The sequence below is a fragment of the Aquarana catesbeiana genome, linkage group LG12 (assembly GCF_042186555.1).
Source record: "Aquarana catesbeiana isolate 2022-GZ linkage group LG12, ASM4218655v1, whole genome shotgun sequence".
Lineage (NCBI taxonomy): Eukaryota > Metazoa > Chordata > Amphibia > Anura > Ranidae > Aquarana > Aquarana catesbeiana.
In genome coordinates, this window is record NC_133335.1 from 67,476,617 (window position 1) to 67,504,033 (window position 27,417).

General features: G+C 42.2%; 1 protein-coding gene across 2 annotated transcripts; it reads right to left on the minus strand.

The window, feature by feature from the left end:
- Positions 1-504: 504 nt before the first annotated feature.
- On the minus strand, positions 505-27,129 carry WIPF2 (WAS/WASL interacting protein family member 2). 2 transcript variants are annotated; one of them, XM_073607999.1, is made up of 8 exons: positions 26,946-27,129; positions 21,658-21,794; positions 17,365-17,497; positions 15,621-15,743; positions 13,560-14,180; positions 8,279-8,491; positions 5,874-5,975; positions 505-4,869 (listed from the first exon to the last, which is right to left on the minus strand). In XM_073607999.1, the coding sequence occupies exons 2-8, from the start codon at positions 21,718-21,720 to the stop codon at positions 4,829-4,831; spliced, it is 1,296 nt and encodes a 431-aa protein (XP_073464100.1). In that variant the 5' UTR covers positions 21,721-21,794; positions 26,946-27,129; the 3' UTR covers positions 505-4,828. The 2 variants fall into 2 exon arrangements, with proteins under 2 accessions (XP_073464100.1, XP_073464098.1); XM_073607997.1 differs by having other exon boundaries at positions 13,560-14,183; positions 26,946-27,070.
- Positions 27,130-27,417: the final 288 nt, after the last annotated feature.

Consider the following 27,417-nt stretch of genomic DNA (forward strand, 5'->3'; position numbering starts at 1 on the left):
CTTTCCTCCTGTGTGTCCTTTAGTGCGTAAAGTTTGGGGAAGCAGCACCGGAGGATCAGGAGGAAGTGATTTTTATGCAAATAAAAAGTGACTGGGGACAGTTTTTTGGAAACAATGCTGTATATGTTTGCTACATAAAAAATAAAGAGGGAGGGTTTCATACTACGTTGACTAACTGTTACTCCTATTACACAGATAGCAATACATGTACACCTATATATTTAAAAACTGAATTGTAACAGCAGCTTAAGCACATCTTAAAGGAAAACCTGTTAGAAAAACATATCTGCCTTAGACAGACTCTCCTGCAAATGTCACTTGGTTTGGCGTAATGGTAAAAGCCAGCAAGTCAATGCAACAGCCAGGTGACTAGCATTTTCAAAAGAGGATCACCCACGGCAGCCTCTCTCAGAGGACAGGTTTATTATAAAAAGACGGTCTATTCCCTTCAACACAAGCGCTGTATGGCATGGCCACCATGAATCAATTACTCCAGACTGCAGATTATTTTATATATAGATATATTTATATTTTAGTATTTTCAACCATTTCTCATAGTCCTATTTTACAACATACAAAATAGACATCAGTATCTATAAGTTTGGATTATTTCAGAGTAAAATATACATTAGAAAATAATAGTACCAAATTTTGCTCAAGGTTTACCCCTTTCTCTCACTGGATAAAGAAGCAATGCATTGTGGGCTGGTCTGCAGTAACCACATAGTAGTGCATCATGAGGAACATATGCTGACCACTCTAGGCTTCACAGCAGTGGATTGTGCATACCAGCCTGTGCTCTGCAGATCCATGCGCTGCTTCCATCACCAGGTAAAAGGGTTGAGTAGTGTATAAGGAAGGGGGCCCAATGAACACCTTGATAGCGCATAGACTTGGCTCTTTGGGATACACGCTACAGACCAATCCTTCCCAATTGTGCACAGTATACAAGATTACTTATTCTTAACAAAGGCTATTTGTTATTGATTTAAAGGAAAAAAAAAAAAAAAAAAAATCACAGCTTTTATTCAAAAACAGACTTGCCCCATCTTTGATTTGCTTTTTCAAAGCACAGTCCCTCTCCCTTATTTAGTAAACTGCATTAAATATTTATTTTGTTCCATTATGACTAGACAAGCTTTTAATATATCAGTAATATGCAGTGGAAATCACAAAGACTGTATTCACACTTTTGCGATGCTCTGCAGTGCATTTTGCTGTGTTGTGTTAAGGAAACCCATTTCACAATCTAAAGATGTACATGAACCTTTTCTAGCAACAAGGTGCAGCACAGCGCAAAAGGCACTGCAGAGGAATTGCATTCACGATGAATGGCACTGCAAATGCACCACATGCAAAAACAGGTGTGTTGCAATATGTTACGGCAGCACAAGCATTGCCGCAAAACACAAGTGTGAATGGACCCTCAGACTTTGATTTATGGAGGTTGATCTACAGCTGTCTACGAAACACTAAACAACTGTCCCGTGTCAGCAAGCAAACACATGTTCTGCTGCATACAATAGACAAGTCAAGCATATCAAAATAGGAAATTGGCAACAATGACCTCTATTTATGCTTTAAATGGCGTCTGTCAAAAAGCGAAATGCCCATCTCTGAAACCATTCTCTGATCCGGGGGTGGATATTAGACTCAGGATGTCCACTAAACTGTTTCAAGCTTCAATGCAGCCTAAAAGAGAACAGCCTCTATAAAAAGGTACATTTTTTTAATTAAACAGGCAAGTACGAAAAGCATATGTAAAAGCATTCTGTGGCAGCAGAAATGTCAGTTTAGAACCAGACCGTGGCATCTAGAGCTCTTAGCTACAATGCTGCAGCATCGTTCTCATGACTCTTGCCCACCCTTATTGTGCAGTAGGATATGGGGAGGCCTGATCTGTGATATACCTCCCTTTATTCCAGAAGGTGGACTGGACTGAGAACTGACACAAATCGCAGCAAGCAAAGGCTCCAGCTGCCGCAGGCCGAATGAACTTGCCACAAAAGAGGCATTAGGTAATATTTATTTTTATGCATTACTTAGTTTGCCTGCTTAAAGTGGTTGTAAACCTCAGACATGAAATATGAACAAATCATATCCCTCTATAGTGTGCATTTGTCCCAATCCTGAGCACTAAGTGTTATTTCTGTCCGCTGTCTCGTTCCTCTGCCATCTGCACGAATCACTCCTGACACCAAGAGAAAAAAAGGTGATGTGTGAGGGATCTCCAGCTGATTGAGAGCCTCAGCTCTGTGTCCCTCCAATCAGCTCTCAGAGCTCTCCCCACTGATGCAACTTCAGCTCTCCGCCCCCTGCTTTTCCGAGCCATCCTGTGTAAATTCTGCACTTTGAATGGATGTAGGGGAAAGATGGCTATAGGTAAACATGTACAACTTATGTAGGAGGATTTTTTCATCTCTGTATCACCTGAGGCAAGCCAATTCACTGGCTATAGGTAAGAGTTCATAATCACTTTTAGGCGATTTGTCATGAGAGAAACAGGCACCTTCCAAAAATGCTAGCTGCCTGGTGATTACTCTTGCTTTGATACAGCAGACCATTGGCCCAGCACAAGCATGAAAAAAAATTAAGAAAAAAAAAAAGACTGTTTTTTCTCAGATTTTAAAAAGGAATATATTTGGCGCAATGGGAGGGAAGTGGGTGTCAAAGTCAACTGTTGTACAAAGTCCTGGAAGGTAGTCCAAAAACAGGGCAATGGATAAGTCCATGCTGACCAACCTGGTCAGTGAGAAATGTCCATTCAGGAGCTACTGTGTCCAGAGAGTTTTAAGCAACTCTATGAAAGGAAGAAAAGAAGAGGGAGAAGAAGGACAAGTGCAGTCACTTGCTGCAGGTTAGTGCATCTCACTAACTGCCAGGCAACTAGTATTTTAAGAATAGTGTCAGCAATGACAGTCTCCATATTTCTCTCATGACGGTTTGATCAATTTACAAGTACTTCTTCACTGGTGCAGTTATCCTATAATTCGCTAATCCAAAAGTCCAACACAGCTTAGGAGCTATGAAATGGTTGCTTCCATCAGAAACGTATCCTGAGATACATATTTTGCTTTGTGACAGGTAACCTTTATAGAATGTATGTGTCAGACACAAAGGGCAATTTGCATTAAAGGAAAAAAAAAAAAAACAAACACAAAAAAAAAACCATTTACCCAGACACCTCTACAAAAAGACAAAAATTCCTAGAGACAGTTACTGGTCAAAATCCTGAGAACGGACAGCTTTGTGCTACTATTTTCTTTATGTACTTCTCCTCGGGCTCTCCTCACTCAACGAAGTTAAAGTAAACAGGGTGACATATGTGTAGAAATGCAGAAAGACCCGCATTACCTGCTAGATGGGGCTGTAGGCTATCCCAAGAGCCTGGCCTATGAGCTGCAAGTGTTTAGGATGTGCCCCCGCTATAAGGCAAATGAATTCCTGCAAATCTAAGCAGCAGTGGGGGTGTTGGCAGTCATGAACATGCTGCAGCCTATAGTGTTGTCGACATCTCTATACATAATAAAACATGCTGCAACAGAAAATGACAGCGTATAACTGTTGAAAGTCAATTCAGAGCATTGCCGCACTGTGCCGAATGTGCTGTGCCATCTACATTATGAAACATCTACGAGCACCAGCATGGCTCTTTAATAACTATCATCTAATCAACCTAAAAAGTGTCCACACAGGGGACTGGCAGCCACAGAACATTCCTGATGCCCAGGGCTGGTAAACAGTTACCTGTAAAATCATTATTGGCTAAAGTGATAAAGTAGGTCACGGTAATGTAGTGATTATAGTAGTAACAAGGGATGAACAGATATTGACAAGACACACAAGAGGTTTAAAATGGAGCTCCGATTTAAAATGGGCTGGAAAACTAAGATATGGCAAAAAAAAAAAAAAGTATTAAAGAATTTGAGTATGGTCATCAAACAAGACCAAAAGAAAAAGGTGAAACGGACAAGAGATCCAGTGACCTTAGAAAGAGAACACCACTTATGAAAATCCCCTCCTCATCTGCATAGAAAGTCATATGAATTACCATTCAAAAAGTTTGTTCCCATCACCTTATTAGACACAAACAACCCGCACTAATATCATGCCAAAATTCAGAAAGTAGTTAAAATCTGGCACTTTCATTCTCTTTTCTTGCGTCTTCTCCAGCCACCCTACATGAATGTTCATTGTTGCCATATGCTGCAATGTGGACAATACAGTTTCCCAGCTGCCCAGTGACAACCATTCGAAACCCACATCCTCAGTCCAAGCTCCGCTGTCTTGTCCAGAAAGAGCCTGCACATGGATCTGCCCAGTGTCTTTGGGTAACAGTCAGAAAGTGCTTTGTGGTGAGGCTGAGGCCTGCAACAGAATACACAGATCTGTCTGCCCTGGCCATTTGTCCTCTGTAGTGTATCCCTCGGTATATATTCTTTGCTCTTTCATAGTTTCTATATTATGGAGCCCACGTCTTATGGACATATAAAATTCAGTTTGTCATGGCATTCGGAAAATGGAGGATCGGTTAACTCTGATGTGGAGAAGATGGAAAGCTGTACTGGATGCAGTCACAAGTTTACACCCAGGAGCTGAGACCATACAATACCCCCATTCCCGTGCAAGAAGCGAAGGCGGCTGTGCCCGAGGCAAGGATGTGGAATGCATAGACAGGTAGCTGGGGGGGGGGGGGGGGAGATTCCCAGATCCGTTTTGTTCACAAATGTTTTCATGCGAGAGTGACCCCTCTCTGTAAGGTGTGAGGAGGCAGGCGATGAGGGTGGGCTGGGGTAAACAGTCCAGGCAGCAGACTGGCGACATGGTCTCACCTTGGGATGGGAGGCAGGGGAGGAGCACCACGAGTTCCTGAAAGGCAAAATTTGAATTGTTAAAAAGAATACGACTGCAAAAAAAATAAAAAAATGTAAAGGACTCAGGCTAACTGCTGAGTATTTTATTTTCATGAGGACATTTATACAGATGACTGTACTACTGCACAAGTCTCAATGGTTGCGCTGTTTCCAGCAGTGTGTTCACCAGTTAAGGCATTCTACTCCCTCTCTATGGCTAGCCATACAAGGTTTGAATCATTAATGGGCAGACTGAATGTACCAAGTTAATCGATCAACCAGCCTACTGAATAAGCTTTCGAATAGTGGAATCAGCTGATATTGCCACTAGCGATAATCACTGTCTTCTCATGGCAGGGACAGCTTTCTCCACCCGCCCTCCCACTGGGAGAAGACAATTGCTCAGCAGGAGGGATTTCCCTGTCAACACTGTCTGTGGTTGCAGGAAAGAAATCTGCACCGTCTACGGTCTGCCCAAGCCCACCACAGCTCTAGCCATGTACACAAGACAATAATTATCTGTTTCCTAGATAGTGTGTACCAGACTTTTCTGCTAATACTGAGTTTTTTTTTCTTTGAACCAAGCGGGCTGAAAAAATAAATAAAAAGGAGCTCGCAAGAAGCATACTGTATTATGTGATGTTAGTACAGCGATCTCCCCACTGAGCTATTGTGTTCTGACGAGGACTAAAGCTCCTCTCCTAAAGCCTTATCCAGAAAAGTGTGCAATGGGAAAAATTGATACTAACCCCCCACCCTGGTCAGCACTTGCAGCCATTGGCACAACTTAAAAAGTAGAAAGTACAGAAATTAACTGTCAGTCCCCCCTAAATTATCATTTCAGATTTAGCTTGATGCTGGAGTTTGTCAGTCCAAAAAACATAATGAAAAAGAAAATAATGTTTAGCAGCTTGAAGCTATGTCAGCTATTCAGAAGGGCCAGGGATATCAAGGACTATGCAACTTCCTGCTTTGGGTGATTGCACATGGTTCTTTCATTGATATAAACCATTTTCTCACCTCTGATCGATTTGCTAGGGTAGATTTTCTGGAAAGGTCTATAATCCTCTGGAGCAGGAAATTCATCCACCGAATGGAAGGAGTATTTTGACTCAAAGTCATCTGCAACACAAAATTAAAAAAAGGTTATTGCGGCAGTTTTCAGTCACCAATTATTATAGAACACTCCTCCTTGGGCATTAGAATACCCTAGGTACATAAGTAATAGGATTCTTATAAGTCCAGAAATGGATGTCCATCTATAACTGCAGGTAACTATTCAACTGGGTGTGTGGATACATGTGAACAGAGATGGCTCCGCTGATACCTGCCACTGGGATCCACTGTATGTACACAATCGCCCATGTGAAGGAAGCCATTTGTGCACAACACTGGAGAAGGCAATGACAAAACTAGGGTCTAAATACACACGCTTATTCATTAAGGCTTAAAATGAGGAGTTAAATGCACTTATCCAACAAGGCTTAATCTGTCATTGATGTCACTCCTGTGCGATGAAATACAATTGGCTGCTATGGTTAACCGTATTCCTCTAAATGTACAAGCCATGCATGTGCATAAATGTAAGTTTAGTACAACCATTGATTCAAAGGTTTATCTATAGCAAAAAAGGCCCTTTCAATTTTGTACAGATCCTTTAATTTTCTTATTTAGAATGCAAATCAATGCTTAGGCATTCACAAGCTTTTTTTTCCCCAGGACAGGAAGTGATGATAAATTTCTCTAACAGGAATTCAAACAAATACAAAAGCAAATTTTAGCAAAATGAGAAAGTGTTAAAAGCTTGTGACAATTTGTATTGCTGTCCTGGTGACAAATCCCATTTCCTAGTATCACAAGGACAGGAAGTGTCAACAACAAATGTCATGAAGAATTTAGACTGGTTATGTCATTCTGCACAGTAAAACTGAACTGTTGTACCACAGGACGCACAAGAATTTAAAAGCTTTTACATGATTTAACATGAATGTTACACTTAGGGCTGGTTTACACTTGCGATTGAAGAGCAGTAAAACCCAGTGGTTGAGCCGTGTTTTTATTGAAGCCCAACCACTCTGTTGCTGCTGGTGGGATGTACATATGCCACGGCCATGATGCTTTGTGCCAGAATTATACCCAGTCGCGCTCAGTGTGTGAACGGTGCCACCCTACGACCGCACACAATTGCGTGATTTTAAATTAGGGGTTTAAAACAGGCGGTGAGGAGGCGATACAACACCTCCCCACTGTCTGTCTATTGCTGTCTGAAGTGCGACCTGCATGTGGATTACGCTTCAGATGCTAAAGCAAGGCTAAATGAGGCCTTAGGTCTGTTTCACACGGGCATCAGCTTGTATAAGAGCAGTGTGAACAGCAAGTTTTTTTGGCAAATTTCAAGCAGCTTTCTTTAAGCCTTTAACCTTTCTGCTCCTGTTTGGAAATGTTGTACTCAATTTCTAATGTGAGTGTTGATTGTCACTTTAAAAACAAGCTGCTAGAAGGCTTTCAACAAGCTTCAAGTAGGGCTGAAGCCTGCTACCGTTTCCCCGAAAATAAGACCTAGCGTGATTGTCGGTGATGGCTGCAATATAAGCCCTACCCCCCCCCAAATAAGCCCTAGGTAAAGTATTTGTAGGTCTTATTTTCCGGGTAGGGCTTATTTTCGGGGAAACATGGTAGGGCTTATTTGGGGGGTAGGGCTTATATTGCAGCCATCACCGACAATCACGCTAGGTCTTATTTTCGGGCAAACAGGGTAGCAGCTGGTTTAAAGTGGCCATTAGCACTCCCATTAAGATCTGTGTTTAACATTTACAAACTGGAGCTAAATGGTACTTTAACCCCTTCCCGTCGGCCGTCTAAGGGTTCTAAATGCTGGGAGGAGGCGGCGTGCATTCGGGTCATGTGACTGCTGTGATTGGCTGTCACATGATCAGAAAGCTCTCCGGTAACCACCAGCTACTGTGCTGGAAGCATGCTCTCAATGCAGTTAGTGGTTTACACAGGGCCGCCACATGTGTTTGCTCGGCGCGAAGGCCCACACGCTGAGAGGCCGCATATGTGTGTGGCCGGTGTGAAGAGATTAAAAGCTTTAACAAAGCTTGCTGAAAGCTCTGAAAAAGCTTTATAAAAGGCTTGCTGTTCAAACTGCTGTTATACAAGCTGATGCCTGTGTGAAACATACAGTTGTATGTGAAACTCATCTTTACTGCATTTTCATGAGTCACAATTCATTTTGCTTGATGATGCAAATGATAAAATACAGATGTACCTCTAAGAATATTAACAATTGGCTCTCAGTGCCCATTTGGATTGGTCCGTAGTATTGTGTCACTGCACATGTTTTTTTTTTTATGCACTGCAGTAAGACATTCAATTCATTTTAAATGAGCTGCCAGCACAACACAGTTTTAAAACACACTTACCAGCAAAAGACCTGCCAACAGGCATTGAGTCCCGGTGTCCATTCCTAACAGGAGGAGGAGGTGGAGGAGGTGCAGATGGTGTTCGAGAGGGAGGTGGGGGTGGCTTGACTCGATTCTGAGTAACTTCGCTTCCACCATGCATTCTGTAGGGAGGAGGAGGAGGGGGAGGATCACGACCTCCATTTCGAATTACAGGTGGCGGTGGAGGAGGAGCTGCAAAATAATTTTTAAGGTTGAAGTTGACATATCCGTAACACTCATGTCTGCTTTAAATAAATTCCTGACATACTATAAATATCCAACAATACCTTTTTTTAAATAAAAAAAAATACCCATTATTGTTATGGAGCCCCAGCCAAGTGTCTGTGACTAAGGAAACATCTTGGAAGAATGGGGTTATCTGCCAGGTGAGGCTACAGCTGCATGGAGCTGATCTATGCGAGACCACATGTGTACCAGTCGGAACGGACAAAGGCTTTTTTTGCTGTTTATTGTTTCCGATCATGCAGTGTCTTTCATTACTAGTTTTAATGGTACGAAAAACAGTACACATTAAAAGAAGATCATTAGTTCTGTTCACATAGAAGAAAAATTTTGGAGTTTGTCCCTTCAGAAATTTTTGTTTGCAAAACCTGAATCGAATGTTGAAAGTCGTGTACACACTATACGAAAAATTGAACGCTCGTGCCTCGTAAGGAACTTTTCTGCCGATTTTCTCAAAGTGTGTACACCCCTTAAAGGCAATGATTGTGGGAACACTAGGACTACTTTGAGAAGTTATACCTATATGAGGCCTTAGATAGCTGGGCTACAGCTTGGACAAAAGCAGTGTGTACAGAAAGCTTTTAGCCTTTTGGTTACACGTGTGACTAGGTGAGCGGTACAAAAAACAGGCAGCTGAGCTGCGGCTTCATCACCCCCCCGAACATGATCATACAGCCATTTGCGGCTGTATACAAGTCATGGGTGCGGCAAAAACCAAACAGCATGTTGCATTCGGTGGGCGTTATCGCCGCTAAAAGTCACCAATAAATGTCAGTGGAGCCATGCTGTATCCACATGCAATTGTGGTATGACATTTACAGGATTTAAATCAGAAGGTGAGGAGGTGACGTCACGCCGACTCATTGCTCGTAATGCAACCTTTAGGCCAGATTTAGTGATATCAAAACAAAGATCATGATTGAAGCCCTGGCTATTACTTAAAAGAAGCTTCTATTTGACTACAACAGTCACTGAGTTTCAACCTGTGTGAAAGCTCACTGAAAGCCTGCTAGAAGCTTGTTAAAAGTGAAAGCCAGCATTTATATCTGTGGCTGATGAGTGCTTTAGCAGAAGTCTCAAATTGGCTGCCTCCAGCTACAAGTCCCATGAGGCATTGCAAGGCTGACAGTTACAACCATGACTCCCACAGGCAGAGGCATGATGGGACTAGTAGTTCCGCAACAGCTGGGAGGTCCGCCAGTCTGAGACCCCTGCTTTAAAGGCTTCGACAAAACTGATCAAACTTGGTTGAAAATGTTTTGGGAAACTTTGCTGTGCACATTGCCCTTATAGACAAGCCTGTATGTACAAGACAATATATACACAAAATAGTGTGCAAAAGTTTGCAGCGGGTGTGAAAAAATGTATATTATCTCTATATCTATCTCTAATCTCCATCTCTATCATCTCTATCATCACCACTTGCCGACCAGCCGTCATATAGCGGCGGGTCAGCTCGTTCCCGCGAATTGCCGTACTGGTTACATTGGCTCCTTTAAGAGCCATAGCAGGCACGTGATCGGGGGTACGAGAGCCAGAACGGGGATCTGTGTATGTAAAACACAAATCCCTGTTCTGACAGGGGAGGAGAGGCAAATCTGCTGTTCTTAGTAATTAGGAACAGTGATCCCTCTCCTCCTCCAGACAGTCCCATCCCCCCCAGTTAGAAACACACATGAGGGAACACATTTAACCCCTTCATCGCCCCTTCCTTGCCAGTGACATTTACACAGTAATCAGTTCATTTTTATAGCTCTGATCGCTGTATAAATGTCAATGGTCCTAAAAAGTGTCAAAAGTGTCCAATCTGTCGCAGTCCCAAAAAAAAAAAAAAAAAAAAAAAAAAAAAAAAAAAATTATATATATATAATATATATATATATATATATATATATATATATATATATATATATATATATATATATATATATATATATATATATATATATATATATATATATATATATATATATATATATATATATATATATATATATATTAAAAATGCCATAAATCTATACCCTATTTTGTAGATGCTATAACTTTTGCGAAAACCAATCAATATACGCTTATTTTTATTTTTTACCAAAAATATGTAGAATACAGGATAACTGATGAAGAATTTTTTTTTTTTTTTTGGGGGGGGATATTATAGCAAAAAATCGTTTTTTTTTTCAAAATTGTCGCACTTTTTTGTTTATAGCACTAGCAATTAAAACCGAGGTGATCAAATACCACCAAAAGAAAGCTATTTGTGGGAAAAAAAGAAGGACGTCAATTTTGTTTGGGTACAGCGTCGCACGACCGCCCAATTGTCAAAGTGACGCAGTGCCGTATCACAAGAAATGGCCTGGCCATTAAGGGGGCAAATCCTTCCGGGTCTGAAGTGGTTAATTGTTTATTTTCATAAAATTCACAAAATGCAAAGTGAGCAAAAAAAAAAAAAAAAATAGCAAAATCCGATCAATAATTGGTTTAATCATCCTTTGGTTTCCAAACGGCATCAAGTCTTCTTCTAGGTATACTTGCACACAGGTTTTGAAAGAACTCAGTAAGTAGGTGGTTACAAACATCTTGAAGAAATAACCATAGATCTTCTGTTGATGTAGGCCGCCTCAAAGCCTTCTGTCTCTTTATGTAATCCCAGAACAGACTCAATGTTGAGATCAGGGCTCTGTGGGGTCCAAACCATCACTTCCTGGACTCCTTGTTCTTTACACAGAAGATAGTTCTTAAATGACATTGTTATATGTTTGGGGTCGTTTTCCTGCTGCAGAATAAATTTGGGGACAATCACACACCTCCATGATGGTATGGCATGATGAATAAGCATCTGCCTGTACTTCTCGGCATTGGAGGACACCACTGCTGTAACGTTGAGGACCATAGACGCAGTATTCGGCCAAGGAAACTTAATGCTGCTGATGGAAGACATCATGCTTACTTCCCTTTGACATTGGAAGATATCCAGCAGTGCTATCAGCACAGTACTGGCAATCCAGTAGGACCCAGGTATACCCATCTACCGTCTGGAGAAGCCTAGCCAGATGTCTCCATGGAAGAATTGCAGTCAAAAAGCCATACCTCCAATGTGGAAACAAGGCTAAGGCTCAACTACATACAAAAAAAGGAGAAATGGTAGCAAGTGCTCTGTAATGATGAGTCAAAATGTAAAATATTTGGCTGTAGCAGGAGGTATTTTTTTAGCCAAAGGGCTGGAGAGCAGTACAATAATGTGTCTGCAGGCAACAGTGAAGCATGGTAGAGGTTCCTTGCAAGTTCGGGGCTGCATTTCCGCAAATGGAGTTGGAGATTTGGTCAAGATCAATGGTGTCCTCAATGCTAAGAAATACAGGCAGATACATATCTATCATGCCATACCATCAGGGAGGTGTGTGATTGGCCCCAAATGTATTCTGCAGCAAGTCAATGACTCCAAACATACAGCCAATGTCATTAAGAACCATCTTTGGTGTAAAGAAGAACAAGGAGCCCTGGAAGTGATAGTTTGGCTCCCACAGAGCCCTGATCTCATCAGCTGAGTCTATCTGATATTAAAGAGACAGAAGAATTTGAGGCGGCCTACATACACAGAACATCTGCGGTTAGTTCTCCAAGATGTTTGGAACAACCTCCCTGTAGAGTTCCTTCAAAAACAAGTGTACCTAGAAGAAATGCTATTTTGAAGGCAAAGGGTGGTCACACCAAATACTGATTTGGATTTCTCTTCTATTCATTTTTTTTTTTTTATCAGCTAACAAAATTTATAATAAACTATTAACACTTCAAATACTGAAAGCCTAATCAATTTTCAGCATGGTCTCACACCTGCCTAAAACAGTACTGTACGTAAGTATTTGATGAAAGGTGCGATTTAGGAAGGTAAAGGAATAGCAGGAAATTAAATGCTTGTAAATGATCGTGTTATTGGCCAAGCCATGACACCTTAACAAACATCTAACAACTTTTATATGAGAGATTAAATAGAAAGGACATTAGTATTAAATAAAAGGTTTGATGCAATATCCAATTTGAAACATTCTGATTACTGTAATATTTATGGCAGCCCTCAAAAATTCCACTCGCCTGCTCGCATTTTGCGAGTGGAATTTAGTACAGGGCGAGTGAGGAGCAGGGGTGGACCAGGTTGACCGTTTCCTGGCTGAAGCAATCAGCCAGGAAACTGTCAGCCGGGGGACACAGCAGAGCGGCAGGACCGGACTGCCCTGGTGCCACTTTGAGCTGAGGCTGCAGCGCTCCCCTCTCTCTCTCACCGCCTCCTCCCCCTGGGTGTCACAGAGCTGTATCTGTGTTCAGTAGCGTGGTGTGGTGTAACAAGGTTCCGCCCCCCTAGACCAGCTTGTGTGATAGTAGATTGAATCAGTGTTCCGCCTATGAAACTAGCCAGTCTAGGGGGGGCGGGACCTTGTTACACCACGCTGCCGAACACAGACCCAGCTCTGTGACACACAGTGGGGCATGCCCGCTGTGTGTGATCCATCATCCAGGTGAGTCTGTACTGATGATGGGGCACAGTGAGAGCATTGACGGGCCACAGTGAGAGCGCACTGATATGCTTTATGTTAATATTGTTAAAGTTGTTAATATTTATTTTTGGAACTTAATTCTGCTTAAAACATTTAACAGTGTAATTTCATGAGATAATTTACAAAGGCGTGTTTAGGGGCGGGCAACTGGTGGCGAGTAACTCTTAAGGCCTGGTTAGTGCCTCGGGACTTGAAATTTTGAGCCCTGGTTAGGGAATGCAATATAATACTTTAAACCTTCTTACTGTACTATATTTTCACTACTGAATTACAAAACAGATTTTAGCCATATATTAGGCACATAAGAAGTTGTTCAGAGACTGTTATCATCCAGTACATGAGTACATTTAGGATGCAAGTGTGGCATAATGTGCAAATATACTGTTCATACTTGCACAGTACAGCAAGAACCCACCCACCACGATGTGGACTTTAGTTCCACCTTAACATAGTCTTAAAGAAATGCTTACCTGGTCCTCTCCCTGGGGGATCCCTATTTGGAGGTGGTGGCCTGTGACCACCTGGAGAAAGATTGGCTGAAGGAGGAGGAGGGGGAGCCAAATTTCGCACTGGAGCAGCCTGTCTTCGATGAAGCGAGTTGTGCCTCTGTGGGAGTTCTGGTGCCTGGTCATTTATTGGACTGGGGGGTCCATTAACAGAAGCAGGAGGCTGCCTGTAAGGTGGTGGTGGAGGAGGCTGTCCCTGTGAAGAAGGGGCTCGCATATTCACAGGAGAGGGTGGGGGCTTTATTGGAGGTGCAGCAGGGGCACGATGTCCAGGAGTTGGCGGTAAGGGCTTGTCCCTGTTGTATGGTTTGGCATCCTGCGGTGGAGGAGGAGCAGGTCCTGTTTGTCTCCGGCCTGGAGGTGGTGGCGGTGGAGCAGAAGAACTGTGCTTCATGCCAGGACTGCTCGAACTGGGGGGTCGTGTGAGATCAGGCAGGGACGGTCTGTGTGCACGGCCAACATCTGGTGGTGAGGATCGATTGCTGCTGCTGTCGGAGTCATCTTGCGGTCTACCTCCAGAGACTGGGGGGCGAGGAGCAGCTGATCTTGCTGCAGAACCCTGAAGAGGAGAGCGACCAGACGGACCTTCTGAAAAAAAAAGTGACAGAGAAATTAAGCACTTGTCTGAAGGACAGAGACTGCTGGCTGTATTAAAAGGAACCTAGTTTAAGAAATGAACGTAGAAGGCTACAAGCTGCAATATATAAAATGTTTGTTTTTGGATATAGGTACTTTAAAGCATCATTCAGCTTCAGTGTGGGAAGTTTAAACACTGTTTTTGATGAAAATGCCAGTTGTCACTAAAGCCCGGGTTCACACCTATGCGAATTAGATGTGCGTTTCCGCACATCTAATTCGCATAGCAGGAGAATGTGACTGGTTCCCTATGGAGCCGGTTCACACATCTCCGGGGCGGCTGCGGTGTGCACTGCACAAAAACGCTGTGCGTCTTTGGCTGCGTTTCAGGGCCGAATTCAGGCATAGAATCGGCCCTGATTCGTCCCTGAAACGGTGAACAGGGACGCACAGCGCTCCTGTGCGGTCCGCAGCGAATTATGGTGTGAACCCGGGCTTAAAGAAGCTGTCAACGGGCCTCAGTAAGCATGAGCTCCACTTAAAGCTTGTTGACAGCCTGTTAGCAGTGACAGTCCAATACCAAAGCTCCCAAAATTGAGTGATGTCTGTAAATGTCTTTCTTCAGTTGGCTCTGGTGTGGTCAGGTGATACAGAAACTCCAGCTCCCATCTCATGGAGCGTTCGACAAAGGGCCTGAATTCTGGGAGCCGTGGCGTCTCCTGGCAGCTTACATTGCTCAGACGTTGTCAGTGCTTCCTCCTCTTTCTTGAAGCAGCCACTCCATTACACAGGGGATCCGTTCTGCATCATGTGACCACACCAGAACAGAAATTTTATCAAAAAAATGATATTTACATACTTTAATATTGATGGAAGTGCTGACTATCAATTTTTAACTTATTTACACACGGACAATAAGATTTTACTAAAAATTAACATAAAATGTACATTATATTTGGACCAGTAATTTAGGAAAATGTGAATTGCCCATTCAAAACAGTATTTGCTTTGCTGCCATGCTTTCCGAATGGCTCCAATACTTTGAGCCACCGACGTGGAAGAACTATACGAACCAGGAGTTCTCAAGTTCTGCTTGACTTCTCTGACTTAATGCTTGTTCAAGTCAGTGAACTCAAGTAACAAGGCCAGAGACAGAGTAACACAATTAATTAGAAGGAGCTTAACAATGGCCATCTCCTTAGTTCTCTCCAGACACATTCTGTTTTTAAACTATTTCTGAAAAATATTTTTATCTAAGATTTTCACATACTTGTGTCATATCCTCCTTGACCATCAAGTATAGACGCTACAAATCAGGAAGCTTTTGGCAATGAGAGCTTTATGCTTATGTATGTACAAAATGATTAAATTATTAATTTAGCCTTCTTATCATAGTAAAAATACAGCCATTTATTTAAACTTGCTGAAGAACGATTACAAACTTCCTACCGGAACTATCCTTGGCTCCTCCCACCGGCCTCAGTTTAGGTACTCCCCCTTGGAAGAGGCCTCCTCTGGGCTGCAGTGCTCCACCAGACATGGGTCCAGAACCCCCTCCTGCACCTTTAGCTTCTGCAAAAACAACTCAAGTTAATTATGTGCTACTACAAATAAGGGAGCATCATAAAAAAACAAACATTCATCACCCTGTCGGAGTATCTAAAATGTGACTGTTAAAACATCAAGTGTCTTCATCAAATATCAGATCCCCAGAAATCTATGGAGAAATGCAGGTCACCTCTCAAGTATGAGGACCTGCATGCAGCATCTAGGAGTCTTTACCTAGATTTTCAAGCAGATGACTGAGAGGTCCAGAAATGGAAGTGGGCGTTATTTATACTCTATGTTCACCTCCATTGTTTAACAAGTCTACAGTCTGCATGCATATAACAGCACTGAATTCAGTAGAACACTACCAAATATTTTCACCTTAAATCTGAAGAGGGCTCCTGTACTTAAAAAGGAGTTGCACCCAAAAGTGGAACTTTCGCCTATCTGATTCCGCCCTAATGTGGCACCAGAGGTGGGGGTCTGAGGGGGGAGCGGGTACCTGTTTTTTTACATGTACCCTGTCCCCATGTCCGGGAGAGCGGGCCACAGCGAAGTACGTCAGCAGCTCGGCCCCCCTCCTCCCTCCCCTTCTGCTGGGCCAGTGATAGCACAGTAGGGAGCCGGCTGTGAAGCCAATAGGCTACACTGCCTGGTTCCCGTAAGCAACAATGGCGGCAGCAGCATCACCTGACCAGTCGATGTAACCATTGGCTGCAGTGCCGACATCACTGGACTTCAGGACAGGTAAGTGTCCTAATGTTAAAAGTCCACAGCAACAGTATGTGTAGCTGCTGACTTAATTTTTTAAAGGGGCAGGCAGAACTCCTCTTTAAAGCACAAGTTGACATTTTGGAACAGGTTACATGATCCACCGTATAGCAGCTGCTGCCTCTCTTTAGATAGATAATAATAAATAATAGTAATAGATGGACTACTGTTGACCAGAAAATGTAATGGGGTAGAAGGGGACCACTTTATTTTCCAGGGAATTACATTTATTTTTTTTTTATTATCATAAATACTTTCAAACCCAGTTTAAAGAGGAAGTAAACCCTGGTGGGTTTTACTTCCTTTTCTGTTCCCTGCAAAGTAAAAGCATAACGTGCTAATATGCAACGCATACTAGCACATTATGTGACACTTACCTGCAAACGATGCCCGCACTGTCAACTTCAATTTAATTTAAATTCTGTATTAACTCTAAGCAAACAAATGTTGGGAATGCAAAATCAAAAATATAATATATATATATATATATATATATATATATATATATATATATATATATATATATATATATATATATATATATATATACACACACACACATACTTACTAAAACTGGAGGGTGCAAAATCTGGTGCAGCTGTCCATAGAAACCAATCAGCTTCCAGGATTTACTGGAAAAGCTTAGAAGCAGATTGACTGCCATGCACAGCTGAATCAGATTTTGCACTCTCCAGTTTTTGGAAATAAAACCCACTCTCTCTCACTCCTTGTGTGTAGAAACTTGTCCCATAAAATGGTTTAGAGTCCAGCTAATCATACTACTTCAAACAAAGTCCGTTCTCTCATCAGTATTTATACAGATGGGCTTGGTCACTAAATGTCCAGCTGTCAACATTTCTTGGGTCACACATACTTTCCAATACAGGGGCACTTCTGTCATTGACCACATCGGTTTTTTTCAGCCTTGCTCCTTTGCAGATGTCATTTAGAAGAGCCCCTCTTCCCCGCTGCTCATCACGGTTCAGTTTAGGAGGCACAGTATTAGCCTGGGGACAGAAAATCAGTACAATGTGAAATAATCAGCTGATTTATGAAAACTGGAAAACGTGTGCTGTCCAGAACAACCAGCCACACTTAAAGTGGTTGTAAACCTCAAACATGAAATATGAACAAAGAATATCCCACTACAGTGTGTACTTGTCTCAACTAAGAGCACTATGTCATTTTTGTCTGCTGATTTGTTCCTCTGCTATCAGCATTAATCATTTCTGACAAACACCAAGAGAAAAAAGGTGACGGGAGGGAGCTTCAACACAGCCTGTGATTGACAGCCTCAGCTCTGTTCCCTCCAATCAGCTCTCAGAGCTCTTCAGTGTTTAATTTCAGCTCTCCGCCCCCTCTCTTTCTGACAGCTCAGACAAGCTTTATAAATTTCTGGATTTTGAGGTGATGTAGAGAAGATGACTGCAGATAAACAGGTACAACTTATGTATGCAAGAGGATGCGTTTCATCTCTGGGTCTCACCTGAGGCCATTCACTGCACTGGGTATATGTAAGGGTTTACAACGAATTTAACCACTTCCAGACCAAGGAAGTGGTTAGGCAGCTGCAAGCATCAATGTGATATCCTCTTTTACAGCCAGAGATTCCAAGCACCGTAAGCACAATCATAGCGGCAGTACAGCCGATTGATCGTTCTTACAGGCGGTGGGAGGGGACATCCCTCCCGCCACCCTCCGGTGCTTCCCTCGGCCCGCCCATGCAATTGGCGAGCCAGAGAAGGAATCTGCCGCACGTTGATCATAGAGATTTCCGGTGACCAGATGGTCCCCAGTCTTCTCTATGACCTTCGGAGGCCCAGGCGCGACGTTATGATGTCACGACCGGCCAGCAAAAGTAAACAATGCCAAGGACACAGCTGGAAAGAAAGATAGTCATTTTTTTAAATCACGGTCTTTCCAGCCTGGAGGAGAGATGTGGGGTCCTATAGACCCCACATCTTGCCATAAAGAGGACCTGTCGCGCGACATTCCTTTTACAAGGGATGTTTACATTTGTTGCAATAGGAATAAAAGTGATAAAAAAAAAAATAATTTTACACAATAAAGTGTAAAAATAAAGTGTAAAATAAAATATTTTTTTTTTAAAGCGCCCCCGTCCCCACGCACAGAAGCGAACACATACGCAAGTCTATATTGTATATCGTATATGTAAACAGCGGTCAAATCACACATGTGAGATGTCGCCGCGTGTGTTAGAGTGAGAGCAACAATTCTAGCACTAGTCCTCCTCTGTAGCTCTAAACTGGTAACCTATAAAAAATTTGAAAGCGTCGCTGATTGAGATTTTTAAGTACCAAAGTTTAGCGCCATTCCACAAGTGTGCGCAATTTTAAAGCGCGACATGTTAGGTATCCATTTACTCGGCGTAACATCTTTCACGCTATACAAAAAAAATTGGGCTAACTTCACTGTTTTGTTATTTTTTAAATTCATGAAACCTTTCCCCCCCCCCCCCCAAAAAAACGCATTTGAAAAATTGTTGCGCAAACCTTGTGTGACATAAAAAGTTGCAATGACCGCCATTTTATTCCCTAGGGTCTCTGCTAAAAAAAAAAAACAAAAAAAAAACAAAAAAAAAAAAAAAAACACATGTTTTGGGGGTTTTGAGTAATTTTCCAGCAAAAAATACCAATTTAAACTTGTAAAGAAAAAGTTCCAGAAAAGGCACAGGTTTAAACTGGATGATGGAAAATTACTGCTTGCGCTATGCATTCATGACACTGTTCTTTTTTTTTTCCTAGTTCTTTTTCTACCAATACATAATTTAACAAAATAATCTTGAGAACTACTAGTTCCAGCAGGACATAACCACTCAAAAACTAGATCTATAATTTTTAATGCTCTCTCGCATGCGATATCATGACCAGACAGGAAACAAGGTGTGGAAATACAGAAAAGGACCAACATTGGAGGAGAGCCAAGCACTTATCTGCAGAAGGCAACACCCCCTGATAAATCATGCCTCACTTTCTGTACATAATGTGAACTGAGTAACTATACCAGTAATTCATCCTCTGATTAACACATCACAAAAAGAGTAAATATATCAGTATAAGAAAGCTTCTGCAGTCAGAGTACAATACAAAGCAGCTAGCCGGAAGTGAAAAAAAAAATCTCCTCCCAGTAGGGACACAAGTAGCTTGCCAGGGGCTTTAACCCTCCCCTGATCATTTAAAATGGAATGCAAATGTTCTAGATGGAGTCACGCTTTAACCACTTGAAGACCAGGCCTTTTCTAGAACTTAGTTTGCAAATTTAAATTGGTATTTTTTGCTAGAAAATCACTTCGAACCCCCAAACTTACACACATACATATATTAGCAGAGACCCTGGAGAATAAAATGCGATCACTGCAATATTTTGTCACACTGTATTTTTCAAAGGGGCCTTTCAAAACACAAATTTTTTGGGAAAAAAAAAATACACTTTAAAGAACGAATAGAAAACAAACAAAACACTAAGGCTCGGTTCACACATGGGCGGCACGACTTGCAGGTCGCCTCAGCGAGGCGACCTGCAAACGACTGCCGGGGCGACTTGCGAGACGACTTCTGCATAGAAGTCTATGCAAGTCGCCCCAAGTCGCCCCCAAAGTAATACAGGAACCTTTTTCTAAGTCGGAGCGACTTGCGTCGCTCCGATTAGAACGGTTCCATAGCACAGAACGGGAGGCGACTTGTCAGGCGACTAGGTCGCCTGACAAGTCGCCCCAGTGTGAACCGAGGCTAAAGTTAGCCCAATTTTTTTGTATAATGTGCAAGATGATGTTATGCCAAGTAAATAGATACCCAATATGCTATGCTTTAAAATTGCGCACGCTCGTGGAATGGCGTCAAACTACAGTACCTAAAAAGCTCCATAGGCGAAGCTTTAAAAATTCTTACAGGTTACCCGTTTGGAGTTCAAGAGGAGGTCTAGAGTAGAAATCAACCAATATTGTTTTTTTTCCAGGGCCAATACGTTACCGATTTTTCACCTGCCATTCAGACCAATATCGGGTGCCGATATTCTGTACATTTAAAATTTTTACACTGTCCTTCTAAATTTTTTTTATCACTTTTATTGCTGTCACAAGGAATGTAAACATCCCTTTTGACAGTAATAAGCAGCACAAGTACTCTTTATGGAGGAATCGGGGGCTTATAAGAACCCAAACCTCTCCTCTGCACTTGAAAGTATTCAAAACGTCAAGATCACAGTTTAATACTTTCTATTTTTTAAAGCTGGCGAATTTAAGATCAGAGACAAAGCATCGGCTTTTTTCGCGTCTTCGGCCAGGCGGCGGATGTAGGCATCACCCTGGTACAACCCCTTGAAGCAATATCGGTACATTTTGTGACCAATATCGAAGCTTTGAAAAAAGTGAATATTGGCCGCCGATAATCGGTTGACCCCTAGTCTAGAGCTAGAATTATTGCTCATTATCCAATGATCGTGTTGATACCTCACGTGTGGTTTGAACACAGTTAACATATGCGGGCGCCACTTTTTCTCTTTTAATTTTTACACTGTGCCTTTAATTTTTTTGATCACTTTTATTCCTATTACAAGGAATGTAAACATCTCTAGTAATAGAAATAAGCATGAAAGGTCCTCTTTATTGAGAGATCTAGGATCAAAAAAGAACCCAGTTCTCTCATTTACCTTTAAAAGCAAAACCAAAAAAATAAATAAAATGTCTTTAAGCCTGAGAACCGGAAGTGACGTTGGAGGATGTTCCGGTCATAGAGGGCATAGAGCCAAATGGGTGCCGTCTTGCCCTTACTCGACTTCCTGCCTATCCACCAGACGGTTTGGATTGCTTCCGGGTTTACTGCTGGCTTCGGTAAACCCAGAAACTACTGAAAAGCGGTGGGAGGTGCACCTCCCCCACCGCCTCTAAAAACGGGTATCAGGAATCTGCCACAGTGACCACTTTTATCAGACACCGAATCGCCCGCAGTAAAAAATTATACCAGGGTTATGGCAGCTAGCAGCTACCATAACTCCGGCATTAAATATCAAAGTAATAACGTATATATACTATGTGCGGTCGGCAAGTGGTCAAGACCGTTTACATGAATCCAGACATATTTGCATACATATTGGGGAAAAAACAGGCAAACTGGAAACAGACTATAGATTCCCTTTAAAATAACCTTACCTGTGAAAACGTTGGGGGAGGGGGAGGCCCCGGAGGAGGTGGCGGAGGAGGGGGGATGGGCATTTTTCTGCTGGTAAAAGATTCCCTCTAAGCTCCCAAAGCCAGCCCCTACAAAAGGGGTGGGAACCACTTAGTTCCTGAAAGAAAAAACAAAAAAAAGAAGAGAAATTGTTAGTATCACTCCCAGCATCACAAACTAAGCAGCCACAAATAATCTTATAATGAACACATTTGCAAAGTAAGAATTACTGAAATCTGCTGCAACATACAAGTAAAGATGCACTATACCATTTTGTAAAATGGGGGTTCGTGCCAAAAATATGTAAAAAAAAAAAAAAAAAAAAAAAAATATGGATTGTGTTCCAGAACATATTTGATCTATAAGGCCCGCCACAGACGGTTTAAATCCCGGCCGGCTCAGCAGGGACTGGCTGAGATTTGAACCATGTATGGGCGGACTGATTTTACCCAAGTTGATCGATTGAGCAACCTAGGTACAACCGGCATACCGGATTTTTCATGCGATCATTGCCAGCGGTTATAAATGCTAGCAATAATTCCATACATGTTCTTGTGGCAGGGACAGGCCCCCCCAACTGGGAGAACACAACAGCTTCGTGGGAGGGATTCCCCCCATTAACACTGACTGTGTTCATAGGGAAATCAAGCAATTTTCTTTCCTGCAACCAGTGCTTGCAAGAAAGAAAATCACACCATCTATGGTTGGCTTCAAGTGTTACTAAACCCACAACAGTAAAATCAGTGTGTATATGCAGTAAAGCATGCTGGTTATACTCACCCAAGTGGAACCTAAGGGGTTAATTCTCCGCATTGTGTAAAAAGGCTTTTTGATCCTGTCTTCTCTGATCATCCCCTTTTACTGTCCCATATCCATCTGCTGAGAGCTTTGGAGGCACTCTGCACATGCTCAATTTGGTATGTATTGCTAGTAAGTTTTTTTTTTTTTTGTTGGGGGGGGGGGGGGGGGGGGGGTGCATGTTATCAGTACAGGGCCAATCAGCACTGTCCAGACAGATGATCAGGAGTCCTGCAGCCTCGTAGGACAGTAGGAGAATGAAAACTCCTCCCAGAAGTTTTAACTAGTGGTCAGCCAGACATTGATAGAAGTCAACAGACTGCTATATACTGCTAATGAGAAAAAGGTACAATGGATAAAAGCAGTGTACTCTGTTCTCCAAGCCCCCCCCACCCCCCCACTGTAGGGTCCTTCTACTAGAACAGCTGAACTTTATTTGGGGTTAATCAGAGGCACTTTAAATGATGGATGGTGTGTACTGACTCCTATTTAACATACGTTTGATTGTGATTGATTAATTCTGAACACAGCTACATCCCCAGAGGGTGTGCACACTTATGCAACCACATTTTTTATTTATTTTTTTACTCCCCCTAAAGATTTCAGTTTGTTGTTCTAACAGAGTTGTACAGTTTATAGGTCACATTAAAAAGGTGAAAAAAGTTCTGAAATGATTTATCTTTGTCTCATTTTTTTTATATCACAGAAACCTGACATTTTAACAGGGGTGTGTAGACTTTTTATATGCACTGTATTTAACAGTTTATATTTACTAAAATAATTGCATTTCCTTGTTCTGTGTACCGTGGGAGACTAGATATAGTGGAATGCAGGGTCCTGGGTCCGGTGAGTCCCTGTTCTCAGTTTCAGGAACAAATCAGGGCTGAATTTTTGCCCGAATTCGCCCCTGAATAACAGAGCCAAAAACGCACAGGACTCCTGTGCAAGCTGCTCCGCCACCGTCCCAGAGATATGTGAACCGGCTCCATAGAGAGCCGGTCACAATCCCCTCCCATGCAAATTCGCACTAGTGTAAACCCAGCCTTAAACTATCAGACAGTAGAACTGACAAAGGCAAAAAATCTATGAATCCATCCTAGTCAATCAGTGTAGATGTCCAAGGGTTAATCCCTTCAGAAAACACCAAACTAGCAGGTTACAAACATAACACACTTGGGCCCACTGACCGTTCTGAGCAATAAGGTCCGATTTACATGTTTGTGTTGCGATAAAATGTAAACTCCGATTCATTCTGAATGGCACACCAACACACTTAACCATGCCCCCAATGCAACACAAGGGACAGATGTGATCCATCTGTATGCTGGGGGGGGGGGGGAGCAAGCGTATGTATTACAAAGTCTGTTGTAGTGTGTTGGCAGCCAATTCAAAATGAATGGGCTGCCCTAAGCTGGCCATAGACCTTGCAAATTGTGTCCAGTTCCTGATGAACTGCCCGAAATTCCATTCGTGTATGGCCCTGTCACCACCCTCCCAACATCTGTCAACTGAAAAATTAAAGGAGTCAGGTGGAAAATTGTTGGGTGAACAAATGCTGCATCCAAATCAGATGTAGTTGCTGTTTGGGTATTTTGTAGGGATGCACCGATACCAGTTTACGACTGATACTATTGCTCAAGTATGCACCAATACCAATTACTGATACCCATTTCTAGTGCTTGTCCACACCATACATGCATTAAGAAAAAAAAAAAAAAAAAAAAAAAAAAAAAAAGGAGGGATGGGTAAACCGCACAGATTTCACTTGCGGAAACATCTGTTTCACAGCAGTTTTTATATGCGTTTCAGTTACATATGTGCGGGCTGGCCGCAGTGTGATTTGAAAGCGTTCTGCCTCGATTCATATTTGCGTTGTGGGAAACTAAGTGAACCCTGTGAGTTTCCCGCAGGGCATTCATGCGATCTGCTACAGGTGTCAATGTTAAAGTGGAGCTCCAGGCTCCCCCCCCAAAAAATTAAAAGTTAGCAGCTACAAATACTGTAGCTGCTGACTTTTAATATTAGGGAACTAACCTGTTAAGAAATTTAGCAGTGTCCTCAGCACAGCCGGTTTTTCAATCGGCTATCAGGTGATGCTGCTACCATCTCGACTTAGGCTGAGTTCACACTGGTATTAAGAGCAGGTGTTTGAGAGGCGTTAAAAAGGCCTCTCAAATGCCTATGCACAAGATAAAATAGACAGAACATAGTGCTGTTCACACTAAGCTTTATCGTCGCTTCAAAATTGAAGACTAAGGTCGAGTCAGGAGGTGTCTGAAGCCTTTCAATGCCTCCAATTCAAGTTTATGGTAACTCCTCGCAAATGCTCTGGCAGGCAGTTGCAGAGAGTTGAGATTCGTTAATTTACTGTAATGAAATAGGTATTTGTGGAGCAGTTTTAACGATTGGCAAACACTTCAAAACTGCCCATAGGGTGTTTGGGGAGCATTTTTAACTCCTCATTAATGCTTGTAAAACGCCTGTCTAATGACCATACTAAAGCTCACTGAGGCCTGTCTGACCCCCATACTAATGCTATAGGAGCGTTTGCCAGTCTCCTACTCTGCATGAGCGAATCGTGCTGCGATTTGTGAATGGGCCGGCTGCGAGGGCAGGAGGGGCACGAACTGAGCCAGAAGTAGGAACCTGTCAAAACCAGGTACCTGCTCCCCCTTCCCCCCCAAAAGGTGGCAGAGGAGGCAGACAAGAAGAGCTTTCCCTTTTGGATGGAGCTCTGCTTTAAATTAATGATACCCCAAAACAGCTTGGAAAACACAGTGCGTTCTTTCTCCTCTCCCTTCCTATCTTTACTTTATCCATATCTATCCTGTGATTTTTGAAGCTCCCATGCATGATATTTATTCTTATATAGAGTTTTTACAAAAATAACTTTTTTTGTTCATATCATAACTATAGAGGTTTAAATATCTTACTTAAATATGGATCAAAAAAGATGATTGTAGTATTATTACTTTTATTTAACATATAGTAGTAATCTAAACTATGCTTTGAATTTATATACTGTATTTATTGGCGTATAACACTCACTTTTTCACCCTGAAAATCGGGTGCAAATAGTGTGTGCGTGTCATACGCCGATACTGCAATTTGGGCTGCCTAGGAGGGAAGGGGGTTGGGACGAACGCCATGAGTTTACATACAGTGAGAATCTCCTGTTTACTCAGCAGCCTCTGTAATAGGAAGTCCTGTCTCCTGGGCCAGCATTGGGCCAGTGTTTTTTTTCTATCATAGAAGCCGGTCCAGGAGGTGGGACTTTGTATTAAAGAGGCCGCTGAGTAAACAGGAGATTCTTACTGTATGTAAACTGATGGTGCTCATCCCGCTGCAGATGGGCATTGTGAGGCTGCAGATGGGCATTGTTCAGGCTGCATTCATGGCAATTGTGAGGCTGCATATGGGCACTGATCAAGCTGTATTGATGGGCAATTGTGAAGCTGTAGTTGGGCATTGATCAGACTGCATTGATAGGCATTGATCAAGCTGCATTGATGGGCAATTGTGAGGCTGCAGATGGGCATTAAATCAAGCTGCATTGATGGGCAATTGTGAGGCTGCAGATGGCATTGATCAGGCTGCAGATGGGCAATGGTGAGGCTGCATTGATGGGCACTGACCCTTATTTTGCTTCAAAGTTCTTTAAAATTAAATTTTTTTCCCTGAAACTTCCCTCCTAAATTGAAGGTGCGTGTTATACGCCGATAAATACGGTAATTGAGCTTCATTTATTTGTTTAAGAATCGATTATATCGTACATCTGTATAAATTATCTTTGAATATTCAATAAAATACTCTGACAAGGAAAACGCAGTGCGATTCCCTGCATCGGATCACGTGGGTGTTCCAATTCCAGTGCGGCAAAAAAAAAAAAAAAAAAAAAAAGGGTCCAGCACCATTTTTGATGCAGATGAGATTTAAGCTATACAAAATGAATGGCTCAAATTGCATCGCATGTGATTTACAAAGGAATGCAGTGCAATTCCTATGCAAATCACATGCGATGGGCCACATTGTGGCAGTGTAAACCTAGGCTCAGTCCGGTTCAGGTGCGATTTCTAATCTCATACTACAATTTAGCATTGCAATCGCACCTGAACTGCTGAATGTAACTGAACTGCATATGTGAAGGGAGTCTGAAAGGTATCAGTTATTGTACCGGGGCATGCTTAGTATCGGCACCGATACCGGTATTGATGCAACGCTAGTGTTTGTGTGACCAACTTTGTTGCAATGCATATGGTAAGGCACAAAATGTATATGAATCTGGCCTGAGTTTTCACACAGTATTTTTTTTTTTCTTTTTTGCATTGAAGCAAGGAACAACATTTGTCGCATCAGATCGGTATAGGTCAAATGTTTTAAAATGACTTTCAGTAAAGAATATAAACAAGTGGAAGGGTTATGAGCAAATAAGGTGATAAACTATAAAAATGGGCAGGATTCTAAGCCTCACCTTAAATACACAGCTGCAAGACCTGGATCATGGCCTGAAAGCAGAGAACAAATGTAAGAACCAGGAGAGAGTGACAGACTGAAATAAAGGCAGCAACTCGAATACAGTTCAGCAGGGCATTGAATAGGTGCATTTGTATACATCACAAGCACTTGGGACAGGCACTGAGTCAAAAATAAATCACAAACCTACGTATTGAAATAAACTAGTATTTTTTCCCCTAGTACGGCCATTCTATGGCATTTTGTCAATGTTCCCAATGCACAAAAGGTTAAGTTGGGTCTGTTTAATATCACTCATATTTATATACATCAGTAAGGCAAATGCCATTACTACCAAATCAATTGTTTTCAGCAAAGAAGTGAGCTATTCTTGCCATAAATACGCAAAACGCTGCTCTTGAGCCCCTCTTGTGTGCCAACGTCTAGATCACATGGTCCTGGCTACCAGGAGTACTGTACATCAAACCAAG